This window comes from Photinus pyralis, unplaced genomic scaffold (assembly GCF_008802855.1).
Source record: "Photinus pyralis isolate 1611_PpyrPB1 unplaced genomic scaffold, Ppyr1.3 Ppyr1.4_LG8, whole genome shotgun sequence".
NCBI classification, from domain to species: Eukaryota; Metazoa; Arthropoda; class Insecta; order Coleoptera; family Lampyridae; genus Photinus; species Photinus pyralis.
In genome coordinates, this window is record NW_022170819.1 from 19,056,197 (window position 1) to 19,083,894 (window position 27,698).

Sequence of the window (27,698 nt, forward strand, 5' to 3'; positions counted from 1 at the left end):
GTCCAAATCCCAGGTAAAGCATGGCTGTTTGTGATTGAATAGTGGAATGAGTGGGAAGAGTTGCTAATTAGCTAACACTCCGCCCACTATAAAATAAAGACAAGGAAATAACAATAAAATAATTATCGTTTCAAATCAATTCTCGGAAAAATAGAAATCTCCGCTCTGGAACGAAAGTTTTGGCGGAAACCGAAACGTGGTGCCCTTTTAGTAGTCTTAGACTGAACCCCTTCAAAAACTTCCCAGACTAACCCCTTCCTATTTTCATCAATTAATTTACACCTTTCGAACACTAAAAGGTACGTTGTCAAAAAGAGTTGGAGTTTAGTTACGAATCATCTTTCGCTACCCCTAGATAGATATGGATTTCACCGTGCCACCCCCAATATAACATTAAATTTGATATTGAAACATTAAAGCACATCAAAAGTATATTAACTTTAGGTAATATCCGGCAAGGAAATTTATGAAGACCAACGTTCAAGCTCTAAAACCTATATTTGCGCACTCGATCTGGCGGTTATAACTAATTATAGCTTTAAACGAATTTTTATATATCAAAACAGTTTGCGATAATAACTCAGATTATTGACATAAATAGCCTTTGAAGTCGACGTGCAAATGGCGTTTGGCACATAAATCTTTACCATAAACTGGCGGATGTGGTACTTGAAATTTGTTAACGATAATAATAAGCGATCGCCTCATTATTGCAATTTTCAACCACAAAATGTCTCGAGGTGGTCGTGGGATCTTAAAATAACAATAAATAAAAAAGGGGGAATTTGGAAACTTGCCAATCCGAGCAATATGTAAAAACCCTCGTCAATTTATGACAGACATTGTTGGCAATTTGCAAAAGGGGGCCCAGTACATGGCTAGTAATTATTGTGCGATGATAAGGATTTTAGTTTATGTATGTTTATTTAGTTCAACAAGCTACTATCGCTACCATCCCTTGTATTTCCAACTAAATCTACTACGCAAACTTTAAAGTTTCGAGCTTTATTAGAAATTCATAACAGTGTAAACAATCGGAACGGTGCAGCGCTATTTCAAAGTCCCCCGCAAAGTTCCATATAAATCGCTTTCTTTTGTGTGCTACAGTAAGGGTAGGCCATTATTAACAAATTTCAAATGCTCCCCGGCGCATCGCAATAACCAACGGTTATTAAAAATTGTCATGCATGAAGTGAAATTTTCAACGAGAGAAAATCCAATTAATTGGAGCGTATCCCTTAATTAGGAACATTTTTGTGGTGCAATGAAGTATAATTTTAATTATAAAGTTCACTCTCTTTTCCCTGTAAATAACGCAAAAGATTATAGGGAACACCAACTTCCTTTCATGGCACCCTTCATTCAGACGCTACTGGTATTATCGTATCAAGTTAATTACAGGGTGCTTCAAAATTATTGAATATAAGTAGTTGTTTACGTCGATACAATCGAGTTTGCTTGCAGGGTGCAAGTAGGTCCCTGAATTAAACGTATCCTTTACTTTTTAGTTAGTTTTCGTTTTATTTTGGCAAAAATGATGTTAGTTTTCCCTTGGTTTTAATATTCTTCTAAATTAAAATTTTGCGTGCCCACTTCACATTTCATGATATCGTTCAATCGCAATTTTCGATTAAACGGTGTTAGCTTCTGTAAGTTTTCCCAAATGCATCGTTTGTTTTTCTTTATTTATTATTTAATAACAAAAGTTTATTGTCCAGAAAAACTTCGCTCTACCATATCATTTACTTACGACACTTGACCGCAGATTTATCATTGCAACAATGAAAGGACATTTGCGGCATATTTTGTAAGAAGACTGATGTACATTTTTGGCCAATAGCCTTACCTATTTTTAACAATAAAAATATGGGCGATCCAAAAGTAGTGCAAGTAGTAACTAATTTGCTTATAATCGGAGCTACAGTCACGTATTTATGTAGTTTAATTAAATGGAAAAATACATAGCAGGATACATAGTCATTGCTTGCACTTTTGTAGATCATCAGATTTTTAAGGAAAATGGAGGGTAGGAAGCAAGGAGGGAAATGGTCCACCACCACCCCTGCTTGTCTTGGTGAAGCATTTTTATATAGGTACACTAGAAATGATTCATTTTGAATGACGATGATAGCAGTTTTTTTTAATTTAGGCTAAATATGCACTTCCACTTAAACCAGTAGAAACGCGTGGTGTTGTAATTTTATTATTTTTGGCTGATAAATTAATTCATTTTAAACGATTTACAAACAAAGATAGTTATCTTATGTATCTAAAAGAAACCACAATACAAAAAAAATGCGATGCGCAAATCGGTAAATTTAAATGTCCCCGTACACAAACGAGAACAGGTAAAAGGAAAGATTTAATAGTACAAGTACTTATAAGCAATTAAACATAAATTCATCTAGCGCTTACCAATAATTAATGAATGAAACGCTATTGAAACAACTGTCGCGAATATATGCGCGAAAAAATATAGCGAACTTCGAGTAATTTTTAAAATGGTAATAAATAAAAAAATCCATTTTTTTTCAAACATTTATTAAATATTTACAAAAGGTGTTTTGGTGTGGTACTGGCCTTCTTTTGGTTTTGTCATCAACCTTTCTAAAACAGTTATTCCCTGAAAAAAAGACAAATTAAGTAATATTACCAGAGGATACACAAGAAAGATAAACGTTTTATTAGCAATATACTAAATAATACAAAGCGGTCTCTCGGTCGGAAATATAGCTGTGGTAGTTTTTGCTAAATCGGTGATAAAATAGACTTAATTCCTGAAAAAAAAACAATTTGGGTATCATTACTGTATGATAAATAAGAAACGTAAATGTTTTATTAGAAATACACAAAATAATATAAAGCAGTCTCTCGGTCAAAACTTTCTCAGCAGTAGTTTTCGCTAAGTCAATGAATTTTAATTTTACTACCCTCTTATCACTGCATTTAAGACAGTCACTTCTCATAGGATTCTTCCTAGAAAAATTTATTTCCCTGCAAAAGAAACATGAAGAGGGTGATATTGGATAGGTACGAAACCCTGTACGAAACTTAGATGTTTTATTACAAATACAAACAACAATAATACAAAACGTGGTAGTTTTTCTGATTCAATAATTTTAATTATACCATCCTCGTAATCACTAAATTTTCCAACATAAAAGGTGTTTTGGTATGGCACTAGACTTCTTTTGGTTTTTCACCATCAATCTTACTAAAAAAGACGTATTGCCTGAAAAAAACACAAATTGGGTAACATTACCAGACGATAGGCAAGAAATGTTTTATTAGCAATCAATACACAAAATAATACAAAGCGATCTCTCGGTCGGAAATATAGCTGTGATAGTTTTTGCTAGATCAGTGATTTTTAATTTTACTACCCTCGTCGATTTTAGTCACTCTTCCTAAAATTCAAAAATTATTCTCTGGAAAATACATGCGAATAGGGTGATATTGGATAGGCACGAAGCATATATGTTTTATTAGGAATACAAAAAATAATAATGTCCCCTACCATTTGGTTTAATAACTCCTTAAACAAACGAGAACAGGTAAAGGAAACGATTTAATAGTATAGTACAACAAGTACTTATAATAAGCAATTAAACATAAATACATCTAAAGTCCGTTTTAGATGTCCGTGCAGTAAAGGAATGTGCATATAACGAAAAATTGTAAAGAAGTCTTTTTGAAAACCAGATTTTAAAAGCGGACAAATACGAAAAGTACGCTATATAGCAATAAGGGTTTGAAAGGATCGCCTAGACAATAGTTATTGAGCTTCTAATGGTTTTATTTACACGTTTAAAATGTTCATGGGCGTGCAAATGGGTAAAACAATTGCTCATGCACATTAAGTACAAATTATTAAGAATGCATTCCAGAAATATATGCAATTAAACCAACTGTAGGTAATTACCATGTATAATCATTAAACATTAAAATGTATATATATATCATATTAATAGAAATTAATATTATTAATATTAATATTAATTAATAGAAACGTATTAGATCCTAGCTGAAACCCTAAAGTACCTATGTTGAAATGGTGTGCTACTGGAAAATAGCCGCAGAGGCGCATTCCTTTACTGCACGAACATCTGAAACGGACTTTAGTGCCTACTACAGTGTGAGCAACAATGATTGAAGCGTGCGTCATCACCGCTTGTTCCTATTAATATCAAAACTACCTTCTTTGTATGGAGTTGTATACGAAAATGACGTTCTGCGCTGTCACAGTGACGTGCGTCTATTCGTATTTCGTATCTTGTATCAAATCAGCATATGCTATGAGCGGCACATTGCCAATTTAGCTGAAGCGGCACGCTTCAATCTTTGTTGCTCACTCTGTATAATAAATGAAACGCTATTGGAACAACTGTCTCAACTTTTCGAGTAATAAATAAAAAATTCCAATTTTTTCAAAATTTTATTATATGTTTACAAAAGGTGTTCTGGTATGGTACTCGACTTATCAACTTTTTTAAAATAGACCTATTCCCTGAAAAAAAGAGAATTTGGGTAACATTATTGTAGGATAAGCAAGAAACGTAAATGTTTTATTAGAAATACACAAAATAATATAAAGCGGTCTCTCGGTGAAAAATTTTGCTGCGATAGTTTTCGCTAAATCAGTGATTTTTTATTTTACTACTCTCGTCCATCTTCCCCTGCAATTAAAACATCACCCCTCGCACTTCCTAGAAAAAATTATTTCCCTGCAAAAAAAACATGAAGAGGGTTATATTGGATAGGCATCACGAAACATAGATATTTCAAATTTAATTATAGCATACTCGTGACCACTCGATTTTTCAAAACTTTATTAAATGTTTACAAAAGGTGTTTTGGTATAACACTAGAGTTCTTTTGGTTTTGTCATCATCAACATTTCTAAAACATAATTATTCCCTGAAAAAACACAAATTGGGTAATATTATCGGAGGATAGGCAAGAAAGATAAATGTTTTATTAGCAATACACAAAATAATACAAAGCGGCCTCTCGGTCGGAAATATAGCTGTGGTAGTTTTTGCTAAATCAGTGATTTTTTAAATTTTACTACCCTCGCCAATTTTAGACACTTCCTAAAAGTCTTCCTAGAAAAAATTATTCCCTGGAAAAAAAACATGCGAATAGGGTGGGATAGGCACGAAGCATAGATGTTTTATTAGGAATACAAAAAATAATAATACAAATCGGTACCTAAATTAAAATGTCCCCTATCATTTGGTTCAATAACTCCTTAAACAAACGAGAACAGATAAAGGAAAAATTTAATAGTACAACAAGTACTTTTAAGCAATTAAACATAAATACATCTAAAGTCCGTTTCAGATGTCCGTGCAGTAAAGGAATGTGCATACAGCGAAAAATTTTAAAGAGCCCCAAACGCAATTTCCTTTTGAAAACCAGTATTTAAAAACGGACAAATACCAAAAGTACGCTCCATAGCGATAAGGGTTTGAAAGGATCGCCTAGACTAGACAATAGTTAATGAGCTTATAATGGTTTTATTTACACGTCTAAAAGATACATAGACATGCAAATGAGTAAAACAATATTACTCATGCACATTCAGTACAAATTATTAAGAATGCATTCCAGAAATTTATGTAATTAAACCAAGTGTAATTACCAAGTATAATCATTATTCTTGATTAATTAATTAAATTAATAGAAACGTATTAGATCCAAGCTGAAATCCTAAAGTATGTTGAAATGGCGCGCTATTGGAAAATAGTCGAAGAGGCGCATTCCTTTACTGCACGGACATCTGAAACGGACTTTTAGTGCCTACTAACAAATAATAAATAGAGCGCTATTGAAAAAACTGTCTCAACTTAGCGGACTTTGAGTAATAAATAAAAAATTCCAATTTTTTCATTTATTAAATGTTTACAAAAGGCGTTTTAGTATGGTACTCGATTTCTTTTGGTTTTGCAATTATCAACCATTCTAAAATAGACCTATTCCCGGAAAAAACGACAATTTAGGTAACATTACTGTAGAATAGACAAGAAACGTAATTGTTTTATTAAAAATACACAAAATAATATAAAGCGGTCTCTCGGTCAAAAATCTTTCTGCGGTAGTTTTCGCTAAATCAATGATTTTTAATTTTACTACCCTCGTCGATCTTATCACAGCATTTAAGACAGTCACCGCTCATAGAATTCTTCCTAGAAAAAATTATACCCTGCAAAAAAAACATGAAGAGGGTGATATTGGATAGGTACGAAACATAGATGTTTTATTGCTATTACAAATACAAACAATAATACAGAGCGTGGTAGTTTTGCCGAATCAATAATTTTAATTATATACCATCCTCGTAACCACCAAATTTTTCAAAATTTTATTAATTGCTTAAAAAAGGTGTTTTGATATGGCACTAGACTTCTTTTGGTTTTTCACCATCAATCTTACTAAAACAGACTTATACCCTGAAAAAAACATAAATTGGGTAACATTACCAGAGGATAGGCAAGAAAGATAAATGTTTTATTAGCAATATACAAAATAATACAAAGCGGTTTCTCGGTCGGAAATATAGCTGTGGTGATTTTTGCTAAATCAGTGATTTTTAATTTTACCCTCGTCAATTTTAGACACTCTTTCTAAAATTCTCCCTAGAAAAAATTATTCCCTGAAAAAAAATGCGAATAGGGTGATATTGGTTAGGCACGAAGGATAGATGTTTTATTAGGAATAAAAAAAATAATAACATAAATCGGTAAATTTAAATGACCCCTATTATTTGGTTGAATAACTCCTTAAACAAACGAAAACAGGTAAAGGAGAAGATTTAATAGTACAACAAGTACTTTACAAGCAATTAAACAAATACATCTAAAGTACGTTTCAGATGTCCGTGCAGTAAAAGAATATGCCTGGGAATATGCATATATCGAAAAATTTTAGAGCCCCAAACGCAATTTCCTTTTGAAAACCAGTATTTAAAAGCGGACAAATACGAAAAGTACGCTCCATAGCAATAAGGGTTTGAAAGAATTGCCTAGACAATAGTTAATGAATTAAACCAAGGGTAATTACCATGTATAATCATTAAAAACATTAAAATATTATATAGATATCATATTAATAGAAACGTACTAGATCCTAGCTCAAACCCTAAACTATGTTGAAATGGTGCGCTTTAGGAATATAACTGCAGGCCCATTCCTTTACTGCACGGAAATCTGAAACGGACTTTAGTGCCTCCTAATAAATAATAAATGGACGGCGAATGAATAAACTGTTTCAACTTGGCGAAATTCGAATAATAAATAAAAAATTCCAAATCATTCAAAATTTTATTAAATGTTTACAAAAGGTGTTTTGGTATTGTACTCGACTTCTTTTGGTTTTGTCATTATCAACCTTTCAAAAAAAGACTTATTCCCTGAAAAAAAAACAATTTGAGTAACATTACTGTAGGATAAGCAATAAACGTAAATATTTTATTAGAAATACACAAAGTAATATAAAGCGATCTCTCGGTCAAAACTTTTTCTGCTGTAGTTTTCGCTAAGTCAATGATTTTTAATTTTACTAGCCTCATCGATCTTATCACTGCATTTAAGACAGTCACTCCTCATAAGATTCTTCCTAGAAAAAATTATTTCCCTGTAAAAGAAACGTGAATAAGGTGATAGTGGATAGGCACGAAACATAAATGTTTTATTACAAATACAAACAATAATAATACAGAACGTGGTAGTTTTGCCGAATTAATAATTTTAATTATGCCATCCTCGTAACCACTAAATTTTTCAAAATTTTATTAAATGTTAACAAAAGGTGTTTTGATATGGCACTAGACTTCTATTGGATTTTCATCATCAATCTTACTTAAACAGACTTATACCGTTGAGTGAAGGACCTAGATCCTTCACTCAACGCTTATACCCTGAAAAAAACATAAACTTGGTAACATTACCAGAGGATAGGTAAAAGACATAAATGTTTTATTAGCAATACACAAAATAATACAAAGCGGCCTCTCAGTCGGAAATATAGCTGTGGTAGTTTTTGCTAAATGAGTCATTTTAATTTTACTACCCTCGTCGATTTTAGACATTTCCTAAAAGTCTTCCTAGAAAAAATTATTCCCTCGAAAAAACATGCGAATAGGGTGGGATAGGCACGAAGCATAGACGTTTTATTAGGAATACAAAAGATTATAATACAAATCGGTAAATTTAAATGTCCCCTATCACTTGGTTGAATAACTCCTTAAACAAACGAGAACAGGTAAAAGAAAAGATTTATTGTACAACAAGTACTTATAAGCAACTAAACATAAGTAAATACATTTAAAGTCCGTTTCAGATGTCCGTGTAGTATGTGTAGTATTATCTTTGCGTGCAGTAAAGGACGGTGCATATAGCGAAAAATTTTAAAAAGCCGCAAATCAATTTCCTTTTGAAAACCAGTATTTGAAAGCGGACAAATACGAAAAGTACGCTCCATAGCAATAAAAGGGTTTAAAAGAATTGCCTAGAGCCCTAGACAATAGTTAATGTCTTAATGAGCTTATAATGGTTTTATTTGCACGTTTAAAATGTATACATGAGCGTGCAAATGGGTAAAACAATTACTCATGGACATTAAGTACAAATTATTAAGAATGCATTCCAGAAATTTAAGCAATTAAACCAAGTGTAATTACACTGTATACCTAATCATTATTCTTTATTATTAAAGTGTATAGATATAGATATCATAAATTTATTAATAGAAACGTATTAGATCCTAGCTGAAACCCTAAAGTATTTTAAAATGGTGCGCTTCTGGAATATAGCCGCAGGCGCATTCCTTTACTGCACGGACATCTGAAACGGACTTTAGTTCCTACCAATAAAGAATAAATGAAATGCTATTGGAAAAACTGTTCCAACTTAGCGGGCTTCAAGTAATAAATAAAAAATTCCAATTTTTCCAAAATTTTATTAAATGTTTACAAAAGGTGTTTTGGTATGGTACTCGACTTCTTTTGGTTTTGTCATTATCAGCCGTTCTAAAATAGACATTCCCTGAAAAAAAGACAATTTGGGTAACTGTACTGTAGGATAAGCAAGAAACGTAAATGTTTTATTAGAAATACACAGAATAATATAAAGCGGTCTCCCGGTCAAAAACGTTGCTGCGGTAGTTTCGGCTAAATCAATGATTTTTAATTTTACTACCCTCGTCGATCTTATGGCAGCATTTAAGACAGTCACTGTCCATACAATTCTTCCTAGAAAAAATTATACCCTGCAAAAAAAAACGTGAAGAGGGTGATATGGATAGATGTTTTATTAGGAGTACAAAAATAATGCAAGAGCAGATCTTGAGATGAAAATAGTTCTGTGGCAGTTTTGCTGAATCAATAATATAAATTTTACCATCCTCGTAACCACTCAATGTGTTTTAAAATAATGTGTTTTCTAGTTGTATTCTCTAAAACAATGGCACTTTGGCCTACCTTACATGTCACATCACAAACCAACGACTCATATTTCACAGGCCTTTGTGAATGTTGCACTCGAAAAGACCTTCAAAATCAGTTGGAGGGTCTGTCATTTTTCCTACGCAATCCTGCTAGAAGATGACTAATGGAAGCTTGAAAACCTGTTACAGTAATACCATTGTTTAAAAAAGTATTTAAACAATGGCAATACGCACCCGTAAACCATTGGGTAAATCATCACGACGGTAAACCTTCATTTTAAACTACCTATGGTAAATGTGGGGATTGGCTTAAACATTCTACAATCAATACCTGAAAGTTGTTAATTTCATGGGTTCTTTCAATAGCACACCATCTAACAATTTATCTTGTTTGTTTAATTGATATAGGCACAATTGTTTTGCTTTTACTTGTTATATTTTGTTCTTGTTTGTGTATTGTCTTTTCCCTCAATTTTAATAACTTTTTAGTTTGTAGGAACGGGGACGCAGTACAGTACCTATTAAAAAATCACTATTATTATTTTGTTTAAACTATAATTTATTCAAGGGGAAGTCACAATGCACATTTAAAGTGATGTAAAGTGAAACTAATAACAAAGATCAAGACTTTTCGTTTGATTCCGCATAATAGCTGTCACCTGATCAGTTGAATTTTTAATAGGGCCTCTAAGAGCCTAATTTTCTTGTTTTCTTATTTTTAAAACCAAATTTTCTTTAATAATTTGTTAATGTCAATCAAAAAATTATAATTTACGGGAATTTTATCTTAAATAAGTAACTTTTTATTTTACATAAGTTAAATAACAGTACATCGTATAAGAAATTTCAGCGATATTGGTACCAACAGGCTAAGGCCCTTGCTGATACAATTATTCGTACAATAACATCCTGCTAAATGAAAACTGGAATTTCCCTTCTGATACCTTTCCTTTTCTGAAACTACACTCTCTGAATGAACTTTTTTTTCGATCGTCAACCCCCAATGTGCACACGAAAAGGGGAAACCTTTTCCTTAGTATCAAATTCTACTGGTTAAATTTTTGGTAATGTTTATTCATCCACAGAAAGCTACAACCGTTTTATGGTTACGAATCTCACAAATAAAGTTCAGCCCCCTTTTGTTCACTAACGACGTAAAGTAACTTAATGCGGAATTTGTCTCTACTAATTCGTTGTAACGGAAAGAAATATTCTGGTGCGTTTGGTTAATTGGTCCTTGTTTCTGAGCCGTGCGTATTTCAGTACAGCGTATCATTTCATTTGAGAACAGAAACTTGCAATGCTAGATGGTGGAATCTTCGGAAATACTATTTTTTGTTCTTTACTAACGTGGGGTAATATTTTATGCGGTCTTGCAAGTAAGGTATATCACAAAATTTCAAATGAACTCTATATCGTTTATCTAATAATTTTGGGCAATTTATGGCCACTTGCCCCGGCAAATTTAAGCAGCTTATAACCCATAAAAACCATTGTCGCAATAATCGTTGTCATGGATTTTAATAACCACTTACGCTTACAAAGTCTAGCTTATATTTTTCGGTGCAAATGCTCATTAATGTATATAGATTCTGAAATTAAAGCTATACACACTACAATTTAATTAAATTTTGGTAACGGTTAATCCCAAGAATGAAAGAGGCCAGACAAAAAGGGCACATTGCGCAAATAAAATATAATAAACTGATAATAAATAACGAGGTATTCGAGATTGAACATAGTGATAGCAGTACACAGCGCATTGCGATGCTAAGAAGTGAGAAAACCGTTAACAATAACAGAACAGTGAGCGAAAGTTCGCCGGAGGAAGAGCCGCTAGTAGCACAATTAAGGAAAATAAATTAAAAATGTAAATAACTAAGCATGAAAGATCAAGACGAGAAGAATGGTAGCGACATTGGCAAAAGACAAGGAAATGAGATTGGTGGAAGGGAAAGGAATACAACAGGGGACAGAAGAAGAGAATAACTCAAGTTATAAGTACAAATGAGAAAACTGAAACAAAAGTGCCAAAATATAGAAAGATAGGAACTTGGAATGTAAAGAGCCTAACAGGTAAGGAAGAGAAAGTAATTACGGATTTTGAGAGGGCGATGGCTAATAGTACCACAGACAAATCAGAAGGGCAAAGGAATAACAGAAATGAAAAACGGGCATCTACTAATATGGAGTGGTATAGAAAATAAAGAAGAGCGCAAGCAGGAATTGGGTGTATTTTTAGTAAAATCATTAAAAGAAAGATAAGTAAACGGGACGCCATATCGGAAAAAATTTTAGTAATTGAATTAAAAGAGCAAAAACGAATTAAAACAGTAATTGCGGGATAGGGGACAAACGAAGATGAAAGAGGGAGCAGCTTAGCCTAACAGTGGAAACAGCCAGAGGAAAGGTACGAGTGATAGGAGACATGAATGTATAGGAAAAGACGAATAAACACACAAGGAAAATTTGGGGAAAAAGTTCAAAAAAATAATGGCTGCTGGATTTCTGCATAGTACATAATCTGATAATACACAAAAGCAATACCAAAAAAAGAATATACGGTAATAGATTACATAATAATATTTGGAGACTTTTTTGTGATAGCCAAAACTGAACCGAAAAACGGTATAGAAAAATGCACAGAGCGGGAGAAGGAAGAGAAGGATATAAACAAGGAAGCAATAGATATAATAATAACAGGTATAGAAGAATTGTGGGAAAAATTCTAAACATAGTAATTGAGGCAGCCGAAAATACATGTGGAATATACAAAGAAAATAGAAACAAACGCCATGGTGGACGGAAGAAATTAAGCAGCAAGACTTCGACAGTGCTATCAGACAGCTATTTTTCTAAAGTATTCCCGCCTTTAGGTAGCGCCTGGTAAACGCACCGATTAACTAAACCATCGTAAAAAAATCATAGTTGTTTTATGATCCAAGAAAGTAAAGCTATTACGCACATTTTTTATTTTACATCAGCACTTATGTTTCCCACATCCAATGATTACTTTTTAACCGCTTATTAGTTATTATCACCGATGAGGTAGCAAAGAAATGGCGTTGCGGACGAATAATTAAGATGGAGAGAAACATAAAGCAGTACAGTTTTTTTTCAGGACCAGACTATAGCATGAAAATGGAAGGAGTAAAGTAAAAGTTATAGGTACCTCCACATAATAATAGAACGGAAAAAGTATAGTGCTGGGGTGAATTCCATTTTGTTATACCTATCATTTGCTTTAAGTCCTTAATTCGTGTAAAATTGTCATTTGTATGACATGTTCGACTGCTGTAATCGAAAATTAACGGACGAGTTATTTGAGCATAGTCTGCCTCTCCAAAGTTTACCATTATAATTAAGCGGGTCACCGCCGACAGATACTAGTATACAATATTAATTCACGAAACAATTAGTTTGTCAAACACACACCTAATGGCCAATTGCGCATAGCGCCATTACGAGCGTAATTTAGAAAACGGGAGATGGGGTGTTTCGTAACGATTTAGCATCAGTTAGTTAAGAATATGTGTGCCAGAATATCACCCTGACAGCCAAAATTTACATAATAATTCTAGAGTAAACACCAAAGCAAACTATTCCATGACACACCGGGGGCCCCATAGACAAGTTTGCATTTGACATGCCGATTCGGTCTGCGTCGAAAGTGTGGAGTGCGCCACACGGAAAATAAAATAATGACTTTTCATTTACAATTTTATCTAAACGTCTCCCTCGTTGAAATGAGCACAATATGAAGGTTGACATTTACAAAGGTACACCGAGATAATTTTCACATATACGCTAGCGGCTACGGCAGCGTTTTGATATGTAACGCAGAGACCTCGGTCGGTCGAGACCATAATTAAATTCGCATGATCGTTGTAGCGCATAAAATAAAAAAACGTGTGCCAGTTTTTAATTGGAAAACGACACGAGACGCTTTTGTGACAAAGAACGGCCCTTAAAATTGACCACTGAACTTGACATCGCACATTCGCGTCATTAATCTTTCTGCTGCGCTAAAAACCTGGAATCTTGCCATTTACACATGGATGCAGTAAACGTTTCAATGTTACTATTTCTAATTATAGTCGTCCATTCAAGAGATGAAAAATTAAATCCGCATCGGAAAATGGAAATCGCTGTCAACAGGTTGGAGAGTGCTTGTTGAGCGAGCCGGCGTTCGAATTAACTATATAATCAATGTAATTTACTCGGTCATTGTACGGAAACATCAATTACATAAAAAAGCTTTTCTTTTTCATTTCATTGGCGCAATTTAAATAATTACTACAATTTTCTGAAACCGCTCGGGAAAAGCTCGTATCAATTTCCTTGAGATTGGCACGCAAAGCTATTATCTCGAGTATCCTTAGTGCTTGCTCTAAAGCACTACGTGGTTTTCGCTTTGTCTAGGGCGCCATTCGTCAGTCGACTCGAAATTCTCTGCCAACGATTAGTAAGTGCAGCCTCAAAAGCAACCCGAAGAAACAGAACTCAGAACGTTTGAACAAAGCCTTTCCAATTTGCAATCGCAATGACCTTATTTATCTCTACGCCATTTGCTTGACTTTTGGTTATACACGAAGATATTGCCTATGCTACATGAGAAAAGACTTCATATACATATAATGATGTAGGTCATTAGTATCTTAAAAATCAAAATATTTTGTGATCCCATCCGCCTACGTGCGTTTCTCAAAAATAAGCAGAACCTTGGGCGATTTTTAATTCAGATTGACTAATTTAGATTAAAGACAGCGCATTTAGAGCTGGATCTTCAATGAAATGTCATAATCTCAGTTTTTCTTTAATATTTACACCAAAAACTGAGTTTTAAGAACATTTTCCTTAAATCGCGTAAGATCATTCTGGTGAGATCCTTTTAATGGGGTTGATTTGTTCGAATTTATTTAGGATTGGCGTTTTTAGCGCATTTTTTGGAAAAAAAATAGCCTATTATTTTCGTTATGGCTGGAAGCAGGCTGGCGGTCCGGCTCAGATCTCGGCTATTACAATAGCTAGAGACTGCACTAAAAGCTTTCTGTTAAAGATGGCCGCGTTAACTAATCAGTACGGAAGTGCTGAAGGACCACGAGGTGATATTTTCTATTCAACACGGCCGGCCGTTTGAACTCGGCCGGCCGACTTGCAACTGGGAGGACTTTGAATTCGACTGACCGAGTTTAAACTCCTCGGCTTCTACCAAATATTTTAATTTTTACACTAAAAACTCACACTAATGCAGTGGTTCTCAAACTGGGTGCCGTAAAATTTTGGAATACATAATTAAGTTAAAATTACTTAAATAAAAAAAAATTAAACCAATTATAAAAAATGAATATTACTAATATTAGTTTTTTTAATTGCAATTCTGTTTTTTTTTATGTTTCTATTTTATTTATTTCTATGGTTAACCGAAGGGCGGCGGCGTTGCAGTTGCACTACACGCTGCTGTTAAATTGTAAATAGCACTTGTAAAGCGGCAAGCTAATACCATTGAATTTATAACTATAAATTCAATGCTAATACGTATTATTAACAATAATCTTAAATTCATTTTATTTATTTTATAGCATATGTTAAAATGACATTTTAATAAGTACGTTTCAATGAGTAGGCTAAATCGCTCTTTAACCGGGAGGGTAGATAAAGTGATCACTTTAACCACTAGGATAGATAAAGTGAAACAGACGATTGTGCATTCTAATGACATCTGTCATTCCTATTTCAAATGTCATACAGAGTACGATATAAAATGACCTCTGGAATATATTATGACAATGGTTACTAATTGCAAAAAAGGCAAAAAATAATAGGGCGCCGCGAATTTTGTTTAATAATTTTAGTGGCCCACCAGACAAAAAAGTTTGAGAAACAATGCTCTAATGTACACTCTAAAATAAATAATCAGTGTTTCTCAAACTGGGGGCGCGTTATCCCTGATGTGTGCGAGGCAAATAGATACCTTTACAATACTTACATTAGGTATTTTTATGGAAAATGGTATTTGACGAATTCTTACAGAAATAAGAAGGTACTCGATAAAATTCGACTTTTTATGCTGATGAAAGCACCGATGTTGCACAATGTTTCCAAATGATAGTGTATGTGCGATTTATGATGGTGCTATAAAAGAAGACATCTCGAATGAACTAAAATCGACCTCAAAAGCCATTGATGTGATGGCTGCAATATCCGACTTGATTGAAAAACATAATATTTTATTGGTCATATCATTTTTTTGGCACCGTCAGAAAGTTGAGAAAAATTCACCAAGGTATTGTTAAAATAATTCTTTGATCTTTGAAAATAAATGAACGCCAGCCCATTTTAGATGACATTTTTCGGTTTTTTTTGGCCATAACTTCGCTATTTGTAGACCTACAAGAAATTTTGAAAGGAAAAATCACCATCAAATTCTGCATAACTTTGTCCATTTAATAGTGAAAATTTAAAAAAACTCACGCTGTAATTTTTTAATAATACGTTTGTAGTAACAGCAGCTTTTTTTAATAGGGGGCGTGAGCAAATTTACTTTTAATAAAGGGGGCGCCATGGAAATGAGTTTGGAAACCACTTCTCTAAATAAAGCTGACAACGCTTCAACTCGGCCGGTCGAGCTTAAAGTCCACCGACCGAGTTGAAAGTCGGCAGGTCGAGTTCGAAGTGGGCCGGTCGTGTTGAATAAAAAATATCACTTCGTGGTCCTTCAGCGCTTCCGTATCCGGGAGCGTCAACTGCGTAGTTCAAAATATAGCTCCACGGCAAGCGTGAAAAAGTCTAAGGAGCAGAAAAAATTAAAGTAGAAAACGGTGAGATACGAAAGTTTTTCTAGTACACTTAATAAACCACGTCTTTAAATTAAAAATTAATACGCATAATAATGAACAAAATATACACAATGAGCGGCAAAAATATGGTAAAAATCAGATGTTGGGTAAATAAATGCTCACACACGTCTTATCATAATTTTATTTTGCGATTTTTTGCACTAAAGAGATAATATACAGGGTGCTACTTCAAAAAGTAGATTTTGATACCAAAGTTAATTTTTTAAATAGAACAGAATTGTTTAAAATCCATTTTCGTATTTTTATTAGGTGTAGAATTTGAAACAGAATTCGAAAATGGATTTGAAAAAATTCTGTTCCATTTGAAAAAATCAATTTTGTGACCAGTCTTGTCAGACCTTGTATCTTTCATGGAATCTAAGCTAATTACAATTAAACCTCAGATTAAACGAACTCAGTGGGTTTCCACTATTTATGGTGTTAACGTAAGTTGCATTTGAAGTACCCGTTATTGACAATATTAGTAAAAATTATTGACCGATTTAAATTTAAGTAAGAGATGGCCACCTCTACCTAGAAAGTAATTACTCATGTTCTGTGCTAAGTAGAAATATGTTTAACCATTTCCATAAGAAATTTCCATAACTATAACGAAATGCATATCTAAATGTCCGAATATTTTCCGTATCTATTTTTATCAATAAATATCGAAAGTTAACCATTTCTGTTGTTGTCATTGCATTGGACAGTATAAGTTCGTAGACCCCCTTTTTTGACGTAATTATTTCAGCTAAGGGAGATCCGTTAAGCAAACCACCGTAAAGAAATAGGTAAAGAGAGAAGCGATTGAACTAGTCATTTGGTTTTATTTTGTTGATGCAGTTTTCTGATTGCAATTTGCACCGAAATAACAAAAGAGAGCTCATTTGTCAACCAAAAACCAGCAACAAGGTTTTAATTTAAAAAAATCCCCCGCGGCAGTTAGACAAAATGGCAAAAAGATTAAAGGAATGGGATTAAGGGAGATGGATAAAAAAGCAATGAAGAGTCAGGAAACTACAAAAAAACAAATGCAAAAGCATGAAGAATGCGATAATCAAAGTGGCTGAGAAGGAGGTGGGATAGAGGAAAAGAGCAAAGAAGCCATGGATAACATTTGAAATGATTGAAAAGAAAAAAGGAATTATAAGTGACAAAATACATTCATCATTCGAGATTCGAGATGTGGACTTGGAGGAGGAGATTGTTAAAAGTAAAAATAAGAGGAGCGGGGGAAGAAAGACAACGGTTAAACAATATTACAAAGAGAAAGAGAAACTGGGTGAGCCACGTGTTGAGGATCAATGGAATGATGAGAGACGTATTTTAACGATTGGTGGAGACGGAAGATGGAGGGAAGCGAGGAAGAAGAAAAAAGGAATGGATTTATGATCTGAAGAAGAGAACCGGCTATGTGGGGATGCAGAAAGAGGTCAGTAGTTGAGGAGGAAGGATGTCACCTAAGAGCTTGCCAAGTGGCAGAAAACTCAAAAAAATATTATTTCATGTAATATAGGGCAATTCTCAATTGGTCCATCTTTAATCATCAATGAAACTCGCCCAATTAAATTTTTGGCACAATGTCTAAATAAATACTAAAAGCAGAAAGGAAGAACTCGATTCATCAGATTCTCAAAATCTGGGGGAAGTTTAATGCTCACGGCAAATAATATAAGCAAATGCGCCGGTTTTAATAATTTATTATTTAGTTGCTTGCTGAAAATAGCAGCGAAAAACGTATACACTTTTATGTGTTTATTCTGTGTTGCATCGTTAAAACTTTAACGTCGATGCTCATAGGCCTTTACGGTTTTCATTTATATAAGTTTCTGCATTAGAAATTTTCCACTGAAAGTCTAATGTTTTTCATAAAAACTGTATAACGGATAAACAAAACGTAACAATTTGTCACGTGGAATCAAATTAATTAAATTGTGGCAATGACGAATTACCAACGCGTCGAAAGCGAAATTAAATAAATTTAAACAAAGCGAAAGGAATAGTAATAAACCCATTTTACGGCGTTTCGTAGTACTTAATTAATTAACAATTAAAATTGAAATTTGCGTTCACTCGCGAATCATCTGTCAAAAATGTAATTTGGGACGACTAAAAAAGCTCTCGAAAAATCTTGTTAGATGCACGTCTTGGGAATACGTGGAAAATTACCTAACGCCGTACAAAGCTCGGATAAAACCTTCTTTCAGATCAAGTCTCGTCACATGGAGTCTTTTAAAAAAAAGATCAATAAGCGCGAAATTTTTAACTAGGCGCCTTTTGGTTATGGAAACGTTGAATTTGTGCGCCTTCGTGGAACAATACAAAGAACAAATTGAAATAATCCTACCTTAATCCTGCATCCAGTAAAATTGTAATTAGCATGTAAAGGATATGGATTAGAGATGAGCGCGAGGCACCAGCTGCGCGGTCTTGTAGTTTGAGATAAATAACCCAAAGCGATCGGTGCGATGCCGGGGTAGGGAATGTTGGGATTAACTTCAATTCCCGATCCAGATTCGCTCTCTGCAACAAAAAAAAACAACACAATTAGACCTTCTTTTAATATTTAGACACTCGAAGAACCAGAGCACTTCACATGTAGCTCTAGTCAAAATGTTCGTTAGGATGAAAAAAATTAATCAAACGAGAAATGTGTTTCTTGTCGCCCCCTTTATTCCAATGTGCCTTTTATTCGTACCGCGAGTTTCCGTGATAACCGCGCAGTTTTGTTAATATTTCAAAAGTCTATCTCGATAGGATGTCGGTTTTCGTGTTTCGAATGTAAAAAATCGCCGCAATGCAATTTCGACCGAAACGCTTACGGCCCAAATATTTTGTAATCAATGCGCAAATTGGCTCCCGGGCGTATGGTGTTCATGCTGTTTAATTTTCCTCAATCAACGATCGAGTTGTATAAATGCGCCCCATTGGAAACTACAATCGAAACGGGTCATTTGAATGGAAACACGCGCATTATAAATAATGCATTAGTTAAACATCCCCGGGGTATTTTAAAAGCTTGGCACTTTTAGTTTTCATCCATTCCACACTTTTAACAGGTCATGGGTACTACGCTATGACGTTTAGAAACACTACTAGTCCGTACACCGTAGGAAGTTCCCGCATGTTGTTTATTTCAGGGCGGAAACATAAACAAGAGGAAACACCCCCGCTGAAAATTAATGAAATAAAAGCAATAACAATAGTGAGCAAGATGTGTTTTTGTTGCTTACTGGTGTAGCTGCGCAGGGAGAAGCTAATTACATTTCGCATTTAAAAGTGTTGCAGCTAGTTTCTCGTTAATTAAATTAAGTTTCTTCAAGTTCAACGCTTGCTTGCTTCAGTTGATTATTTAGATCAAGCGGACTAACGAATAATTTTAAAGACAAAATTATTACCTTATTTTTGTACGCTACTCTACTCGTCTTGGGGCTCATTTATCATTAACTTTAAATCTGAAATATTAACTTTAAGCTACAGAACTCTGTGAAATGGTTTATTGTGTAAAGCAGGGGCGATAAAATACTTGAGCAGTTCGTCGCCTAAAAAATAATTACCATAGTCAGTGAAGGACAAATCAATTAAACGCGCCAATTGTTTACATTTAGTGCCAAGTTATTCCGGTGCGTATGCAACAGTAGCAAACAAAGGGGATTGATTTAAGTTCTTATTTTTTAATTACTCTTGTGTTTGTCCATTTGTTGTTAACTGTTGGGTAATAAAATTACTTAATTAGTAATACTATTATTATTAGTTATTACATGAAATAAAATGCAATTTAAACTGTCTACACCCGAAATGTCAAATTTGAATTTGCTATTCCTAGGTAAGTTTCCTTCTTTTCACTTTGTACGCTGAGTTTCTGTTAGAAGGAATGTTCCAAATAAAAAAAGCCTCAAGCCCAAAACATGAAATTCAACATATACCTATAAGATTCGATCGTACTCGTACCTACTCGGCCTTCATTATTCATAAATCATCACCGATATTTTTCGTTTAATTGTAATTCTTACCGCCGTCGAGCAATATACAACAAGAAGAAGAAATATTTTCTTATATTATGCCCAGTGATTGGACCGGTTAACGAGATTGAGGCCACAGATTTACTTTTACACTTGTAAAATCCAATATAGAGTTCGTACGCGAGATACAATCTGTTCGTCGTTTCGTAAACACGGTCAACCAATAATAAATTAAACGAAACGATAAAATCTAACAATACACACGAAAAAATTCCTTCAAGTTCTGTCGTTTGGTGTAACGCATTCGCGGCTATTAATAATAACGCGCGCATTCCGCAAATTGTAAAGGTCAAGACGTCTAAATTTCGAACATTTCAGCATAATTGCGCACGTAAAAAACACATTTTCCACAAAACAGACTTGGGCACCATGAAAATTGATAGAGAACGGAATTTTGAGGGTTTTCTCAAAGAAATTGGTGCTCCTGTGGACATTTTCCGATACATAAAGCATAAGTTTTAGTTCTTGGATATTAAAATAAATTATACCTACGGTCGCAAATTAGTTTTTTCATATTTTTTCTTACCAAAACACCAAAAACCTGGGCTCGTCCGGGATTTGAACCCGGGACCTCTCGCACCCTAAGCGAAAATCATACCCCTAGACCAACGAGCCAGTTGGAGAAAGTATAGTTTAAGGCGAACGTGTTTAACAATATTAATTAATTAATAACAAATTACACAAAAAAAACAGGGCTCGTCCGGGATTTGAACCCGGGACCTCTCGCACCCAAAGCGAGAATCATACCCCTAGACCAACGAGCCGTTGTGAGTGTTTCGTTGGGATGAGTCATCCTAATTTTTCATTTTCAGATGAAACGCATAAATATCTTAATTAAAACCACAATTTATAATGTGTAAAATAACTGATACAAATTCGTTTTTAAGAGAAACTGGAATTAGTAAAAAATGGAAATTTGGTAAATTTTTAATGGAACACCCTGTATATTTTTCAAAAATTGAATAGATTTTTCTTTCTGATTTCGAAAATGTAAAATAAAAAAATAAAAATAACATTTGCTTCAGTCGAACATTCTGAGTTTATTAACAATACTTTGCTTAAATTGGATAACAGAAAAAATAATCATATGCAATATTTGTAAATTTTGGTTACAACCTGTTTATTAAAAATAAATATTAAAAAGTACACTTGGTCTAGGTTATTTCCTAATATAATAATTAATAATAACATTAATAATGCAATTTTTTTAGTTTTAGAAACTGCACCATGTTATATTTTTGAAATCAGAAAAAAAGATCCATACTATTTTTGAAAAACACACAAAGCGTTCCATTAAAAATTTACCAAATTTTGAGATATTCATTTGTTTTTTTTTACTTTTCTGACTATTTGTGATAATAAACCCAGTAAAGTTTGTACCTACTTGGTTTTTTTTCTCTTAAAATAAAAGCGCTGTCTAGATATACGGTATAACCCTCTACGTGCAGTCTATTGGCGAAAAGTAGATCAATTTTATTCCCAAAAGCAAGGCTAAGAACTTTTTACTTACATTTCTGAGCATTTTGCATTTTATTATTAAATTCACATTAAGTATCTGAAACCGGGAGCAAGAACTGTTATAGCGACGGAGCGCTAGGATACATCTCAAAAAGTCCATGTACCTTGGGTCCTATTTTAGTTGAGACTATAGCTGTTTTGAAAGACCTACGGTTTTCGCGACCCTCTGCCACTTTTTTGTTTGTTTGTGAGATACAGAGTGCTAACGAAAAGTTTGACGTTTTGGGATGTTATCATATCTTATTATGCATGTAAGATAGAAGAAAGGTAAAAAACTGCCCATTCTAGATATTTAGAATCCAGTGACGTAGTCAAAAACCACAGTCTCTGAGATTTGACCCAAAGTTGGTATTGTGTTGCACACCCTGTATATCTTAACGTAAATTTTTTGCCGAAAATAATTTATACACAAACGCGAAATTGTTCAATTTTAATAGTTGATATAATTCCGAATACCAACGAGCTTTCTTTATATTTGATCATTTATGAGCACGCGATATTGCCTGAAATTAAGCAATTTTTGAGAGCGGGTAAACTGGGTTCCAAGTCCGCTCTTGTCCCCCTCTGGTGGTTACGGCCCTGGCTACAGGGTACTACTTTCTTATTTCTTATGGACGCAATGTGACAAAAAAGAAATTCATGTTCATTGAGCAAGATCTAGTTACCCGTGTCCGTGGAGTTTTTGTTGAGAAAACATTTGATTTTGAAACTTTTCTTGTAAATTTATGTAAAAGTATAGAGTGCCACACGTCATAATTTTCTTTTTTGTCCGCTGTCTCATTTCATACAAGCATTGAGTAATTAAATATCACGCAACGGTTCAATTCAAATATGGCGTCCATAAGAAATAAGAAAGTAGTAGCCTGAAGCTTCTGCATCTAGCGTGTTATAATTCTGATTACAGATTCAGATTCTGCGAAAACAGTGCTAACGTGAATCCCCAATTTCCGATCATTTAAGCCAGGGAAAAAATGAAAACGAAGTTTCAGGGGCATTATCAGTTTGGTATTTGTGTTAGTCCGTACCTAGGAACAGCATATGGTGAAGTGATAATTAAAATTTGATTAATAATTCTTTAGAATTGTGAGAGTGATCAAGACTGCTTAGTTTCTCAAATTACCTTCCTTTTTTACCAAAAATCGACTGTACCAAAATTTGTCGGGAAAACACTTTTTCTTATTAATTTTGGTGTGTAGAATCCAAAACGATTCGTACTTTTTCGATTAGACTTCTCAATCAAAAGTTAGGGGTAAAAAACGAAATTCGAGAAAAACTTCAAAGGGCTGTAACTTTTGATCTAGTAGCCCAATCTTGGAACTGTTAGAAATTATGGATTCTACGGGCCACATTCTATAAGAACTTTTTTTTCCGGGTCGATCTGAGACAATTTTTTTCTCGGGGCTCGAAAAAATGCAGTGTATAACCTTCCTTTTTTACCAAAAATCGACTGCACCAAAATTTCTCGGGAAAACACTTTTTCGTATTAATTTTGGTGCGTAGAATCCAAAACGATTCGTACTTTTTTGATTAGACTTCTCAATCAAAAGTTAGGGGTAAAAAACGAAATTCGAGAAAAATTTCAAAGGGCTGTAACTTTTGATCTAGTGGCCCAATCTTGGAACTGTTTAAAATTATGGATTCTACAGGCCACATTCTATAAGAAAATTTTTTCCAGGTCGATCTGAGACAATTTTTTTCCGGGGCTTAAAAAAAGGCAGTGTATAACCTTCCTTTTTTGCCAAAAATCGACTGCACCGAAATTTCTGGAGAAAACACTTTTTCTTATTACTTTTGGTGCGTAGAATCCAAAACGATTCGAACTTATTCGATTACACTTCTCAATCAAAAGTTAGGGGTAAAAAACGAAATTCGAGAAATTTCCGGACTCAAAAAAGGCAGTGTATAACCTTCCTTTTTTACCAAAAATCGACTACACCAAAATTTCTCGGGAAAACACTTTTTCGTATTAATTTTGGTGCGTAGAATCCAAAACGATTCGTACTTTTTCGATTAGACTTCTCAATCATAAGTTAGGGGTAAAAAACGAAATTCGAGAAAAATTTCAAAGGGCTGTAACTTTTGATCTAGTAGCCCAATCTTGGAACTGTTTGAAATTATGGATTCTACGGGCCACATTCTAAAAGAAAATTTTTTCCCGGTCGATCTGAGACAATTTTTTTTTACTTACAGTGCACAGAAATTCAAATCAATATGGCTCTTCTCAGAAAAATCCGAGCAATGGATGGGTTAAGTGATATGGTTAACAATCTCATTTGGTCAAATTCGGTTAATTCGGTCTCTTTCCACTCTCATCTACGGAAATAAATTCTTAAACAATCCGCTCTATTTCTGATATGTACCCATTCATCTTTAATTCACCTTCGAGCACATGGAAATGAAACTAGAGGTATTCGGAGGAACGCGATACCATGGGCATTTGGATAGTGGGAAATACGATCCGATAGAAAATTCGGGATTCGCACATAATTACAAAGCAAAGAAAAATACACCCACTACAAATCATTCTCCCTCACGTGAGGTAGTAAATTACTGTAAGTTAAAATTTTTCTAAAGTGATTATTAATATTCGGCACACGGAGATAAAACCCTTAGACAACGTATACAAAGAACGATAAGTATCAATATGGTATACTTTCAGGGCAGACGAATAACTTTTTAGCGCCATCCATAAAAGTGGAAGCAACAAATGAAATAATGGGTTCGCGCTGGAAAACCCCACGCAAGTGCGGGTATAGTGCATTTGTTCCAATGTTCTATAAACTAATGTCAATATAGGTAAACCATAAAATTACAAATTTTCCCTCAGAGCTCTCAAATCAACCTCAAAGACAAATTTTCGATGCCGACTATTTTTTCGTATATAGGTATTTCAGATTAATAAGTTCGCCCATAAGGGCTACAGTTCCTATTTACGAAAATACCCTAAAAAGAAGAGTCGAATTGGGAATTTGTATTACTACCTTCAACGTTCAAACATCTGTTGGTTATCAATATCATAATGTCACCTGATAAATTAAGCCTACATGTACGAGCGGCATGAGTCATTTATTCCGCAGGTGTTGCATCAGATAATTTCACTAATTAACACAATAGCAACGACAGCAAACAAAAATTAGTCGATACATATGTTATCTTTTTGCAAATCGAACATCTGGAATTAGTTCTGAACCTGCACCATTTTGTATACCCACAGCGTAATCTCTGCCATTACAGAATTTTGAACGTTGAAATCTAAATGTTCTATTCCCAATCTCTAATAAATATCACAAGAAATAGGGCAACTTCCAAGCAAATTATATGTTTTTGGACAATCCATTGGGAACAGCCCAAATTAGTCCAAAACTAGAGAAAATATATCAATGGCGCATTTTCAAGTGTGACCGTAAAGAAATCAAAAACATTTTGGGTTTCCTACCTTTGCTGTTACTACTTGAATAGTCAATTCCCATTTTGCACTCACATAAAACACAATTTAGTCTTTTCAAAACGACATAATAATTTCGGCATTACACTAAAACGCGTACGCGACTGAAATGATTGATGGAATTTGAAATGAAAACGTCTTCTTATTAATCCAAACTGATTGCGTATACTTCCCAAATTTGTAAACAGGTGACCGCGGACCTGCGCAGCACCAATTCGTTTTCGAATTTGGTACCGAAGATAACGTTCTGGACTAAATCTGCCGTTCTTGATCGAAATTCATAAAAAATTGTTAGGAGGGAATGTTTTCAAGACAATATAATGGAAATAGCTTTTGAAAGATTTGGTGTACATGTAAATAGTCGGTTTTGAATCTTATTGAGGTACCAATTTTTACGTTATATCTGAAATTGAGACTTACTTAGATCGAACATTCTTTAATAAGAAAGATTTCATACACACAGCTACCTTGTGTTAAATTACTTTCTGTTGATAGCGCATTTTTGTAATAAGTAATAGTATACAGGGTGTAGAAACGGTTTACTCGCCATAGGGATTTTAATGCCAATTTCACTATATGGAAATATTTTTTCTCCTAATTAATTTAAACCAAAGTTGTAAATGGGTTTCTTGTAGCTTGAAAAATTCTGCGTCTGCTCATGCCCTCATTTATTACTTTTCAATTCGGGAAATCGGAAAAATAAATAAATTAGGATTTAGTATTTGCGAAAAATCGAATGTTCGTTTCAATAATTACGAAAGGAAACAAAAATTAGATTTATACCTATAATTCTAAGTTATAATTTCCTCAATTTCTTCGACTTCCCACAACAAAAAATTACAAATGGGCACATGAATAGTCACAGAATTTTACAATCTACAAAAAATGTATTTACAACTTTGCTGTAAAATAATTAGGGGAGAAAATATTTCAATACTTATAAAGAAATTACCATTGAAATCCGTAAGGTGCGTAAACTGTTTTGGTTTCTACACTCTGTATAAAGCTACAAAAGGGTGGTAAGCTCGGTGGTAAGTGAATTTTACTAGAAGACCTTACCACCCGACTTCCTTACAATTTTTTTTGCACGATCGAGGGCAATTAGTGAGTTAAGGTGGTGGGTATGCAAGGAAAAATTAATTCCGGATGAAAGTCGCCACATTATTTTAAAACGGAATTTTTAGTATCAAATAGTTCATGCGGTTTAGTTACTTAGTATCAAATAGTTCATGCGGTTTAGTTACTAAGCAACGCAACGGTTGCTAAAGGATCATGTCAACAAAACAATTAAGGCTCCTAAACCTTACTTATTTTCTGATGGATAAAATATATACAGGGTGTAAATCGAAAAGTGGAACATAGGCGTTTAACTTGGGAAATTACTTTTTCTTTGCGCAAAGGTTTCCTAATTATTTTAATCAAAAATTCTTCAAATAAAAGTTATAGAGATATAAATTCAGCATCTAAATCATGTGAAACGATTATTATACCTCTTCTTGTACGCGAAAAAATTAATTATAAAGATTCTGTTTTTACGAGTTTTTAGTCTAAGTAGCCATCCACTATGATAAAAAAAACATAGTCCACTGTCCATGGCTACTTAGATTAAAAACTCGTGATTACAGAATCTTTATAATTAATTTTTTCGCGTACAAGAAGAGGTAGAATAATCGTTTCACATGATTTAAATGCCGAATTTATATCTCTATAACCTTTATTTGAAGTATTTTTGCGTGAAATAATTAGGAAACGTTTGCGCAAAGAAAAAGCATTTCCCATGTTAAACGCCTATGTTCCACTTTTCGATTTAAACCCTGTACATTTTCAGTTGTATTTCTCACTATTTTATCAAACATTCGGCAATAAATCCACTTACCAAAATCATGTTAAGCCATGACTAGTAAGGCAAAAAGCGCAGATTCAAACGTCGAAATCAATATCAGTTTATGACAATTGGCATTAATTTTTTTTTTAAATGTGGTTCACTGAGGAAAAAGTATTTATAATAAGCAACGTTTACAGCGGAAATAGTTACTCAAGTACGCGAAATTTGTTTTTTTTTGGGCGTCCCATTCCGTCTGTGTGAAGACCTATTTCAATTTTTCAGGAAATTTCTTTTGCTAATTGAATTTATTGCCGAATTTTTAATAAAATAGTGAGATATACACCTGAAAATAATCTAATTCGTATACCATTAGATGAGAAAAAAATCTTCTTTTGATTGGTGTCGTTACAAACCCCTAAGTTAACATGGGGAGCAACGATCTGCAAAAACGTTTTTCCCATGTTAATTGCCTATATGTTCGGTTTTAAATTATTCACCCGGTATGTGAAATTCCTTTTCAGTGGTGATAACGCAATCTCAGAGGAGATCAGCGATGTACTTGGTGATCCTTCATAGGCTTATAAATTTTTTACCCCATATTTTAA

General features: G+C 33.9%; 1 protein-coding gene and 2 non-coding genes across 3 annotated transcripts in view; all 3 read right to left on the reverse strand.

The window, feature by feature from the left end:
• The window catches only part of LOC116178196 (voltage-dependent T-type calcium channel subunit alpha-1G), a 361,671-nt gene extending 336,288 nt beyond the window's left edge, over window positions 1-25,383 (reverse strand). Inside the window, exons 1-2 of the mRNA XM_031497627.1 lie at window positions 25,260-25,383; window positions 18,677-18,806 (exon numbers count right to left, since the gene is read on the reverse strand). Of these exons, the coding sequence (XP_031353487.1) occupies window positions 18,677-18,806; window positions 25,260-25,293 (164 nt within the window). The 5' untranslated portion in view covers window positions 25,294-25,383. The remainder of the gene's footprint in view (window positions 1-18,676; window positions 18,807-25,259) is intronic.
• On the reverse strand, window positions 20,849-20,920 carry Trnap-agg. The gene has a single exon. It is a non-coding gene; the product is annotated as a tRNA-Pro (tRNA).
• Trnap-ugg lies at window positions 20,998-21,069 on the reverse strand. Its single transcript has one exon. It is a non-coding gene; the product is annotated as a tRNA-Pro (tRNA).
• Window positions 25,384-27,698: the final 2,315 nt, after the last annotated feature.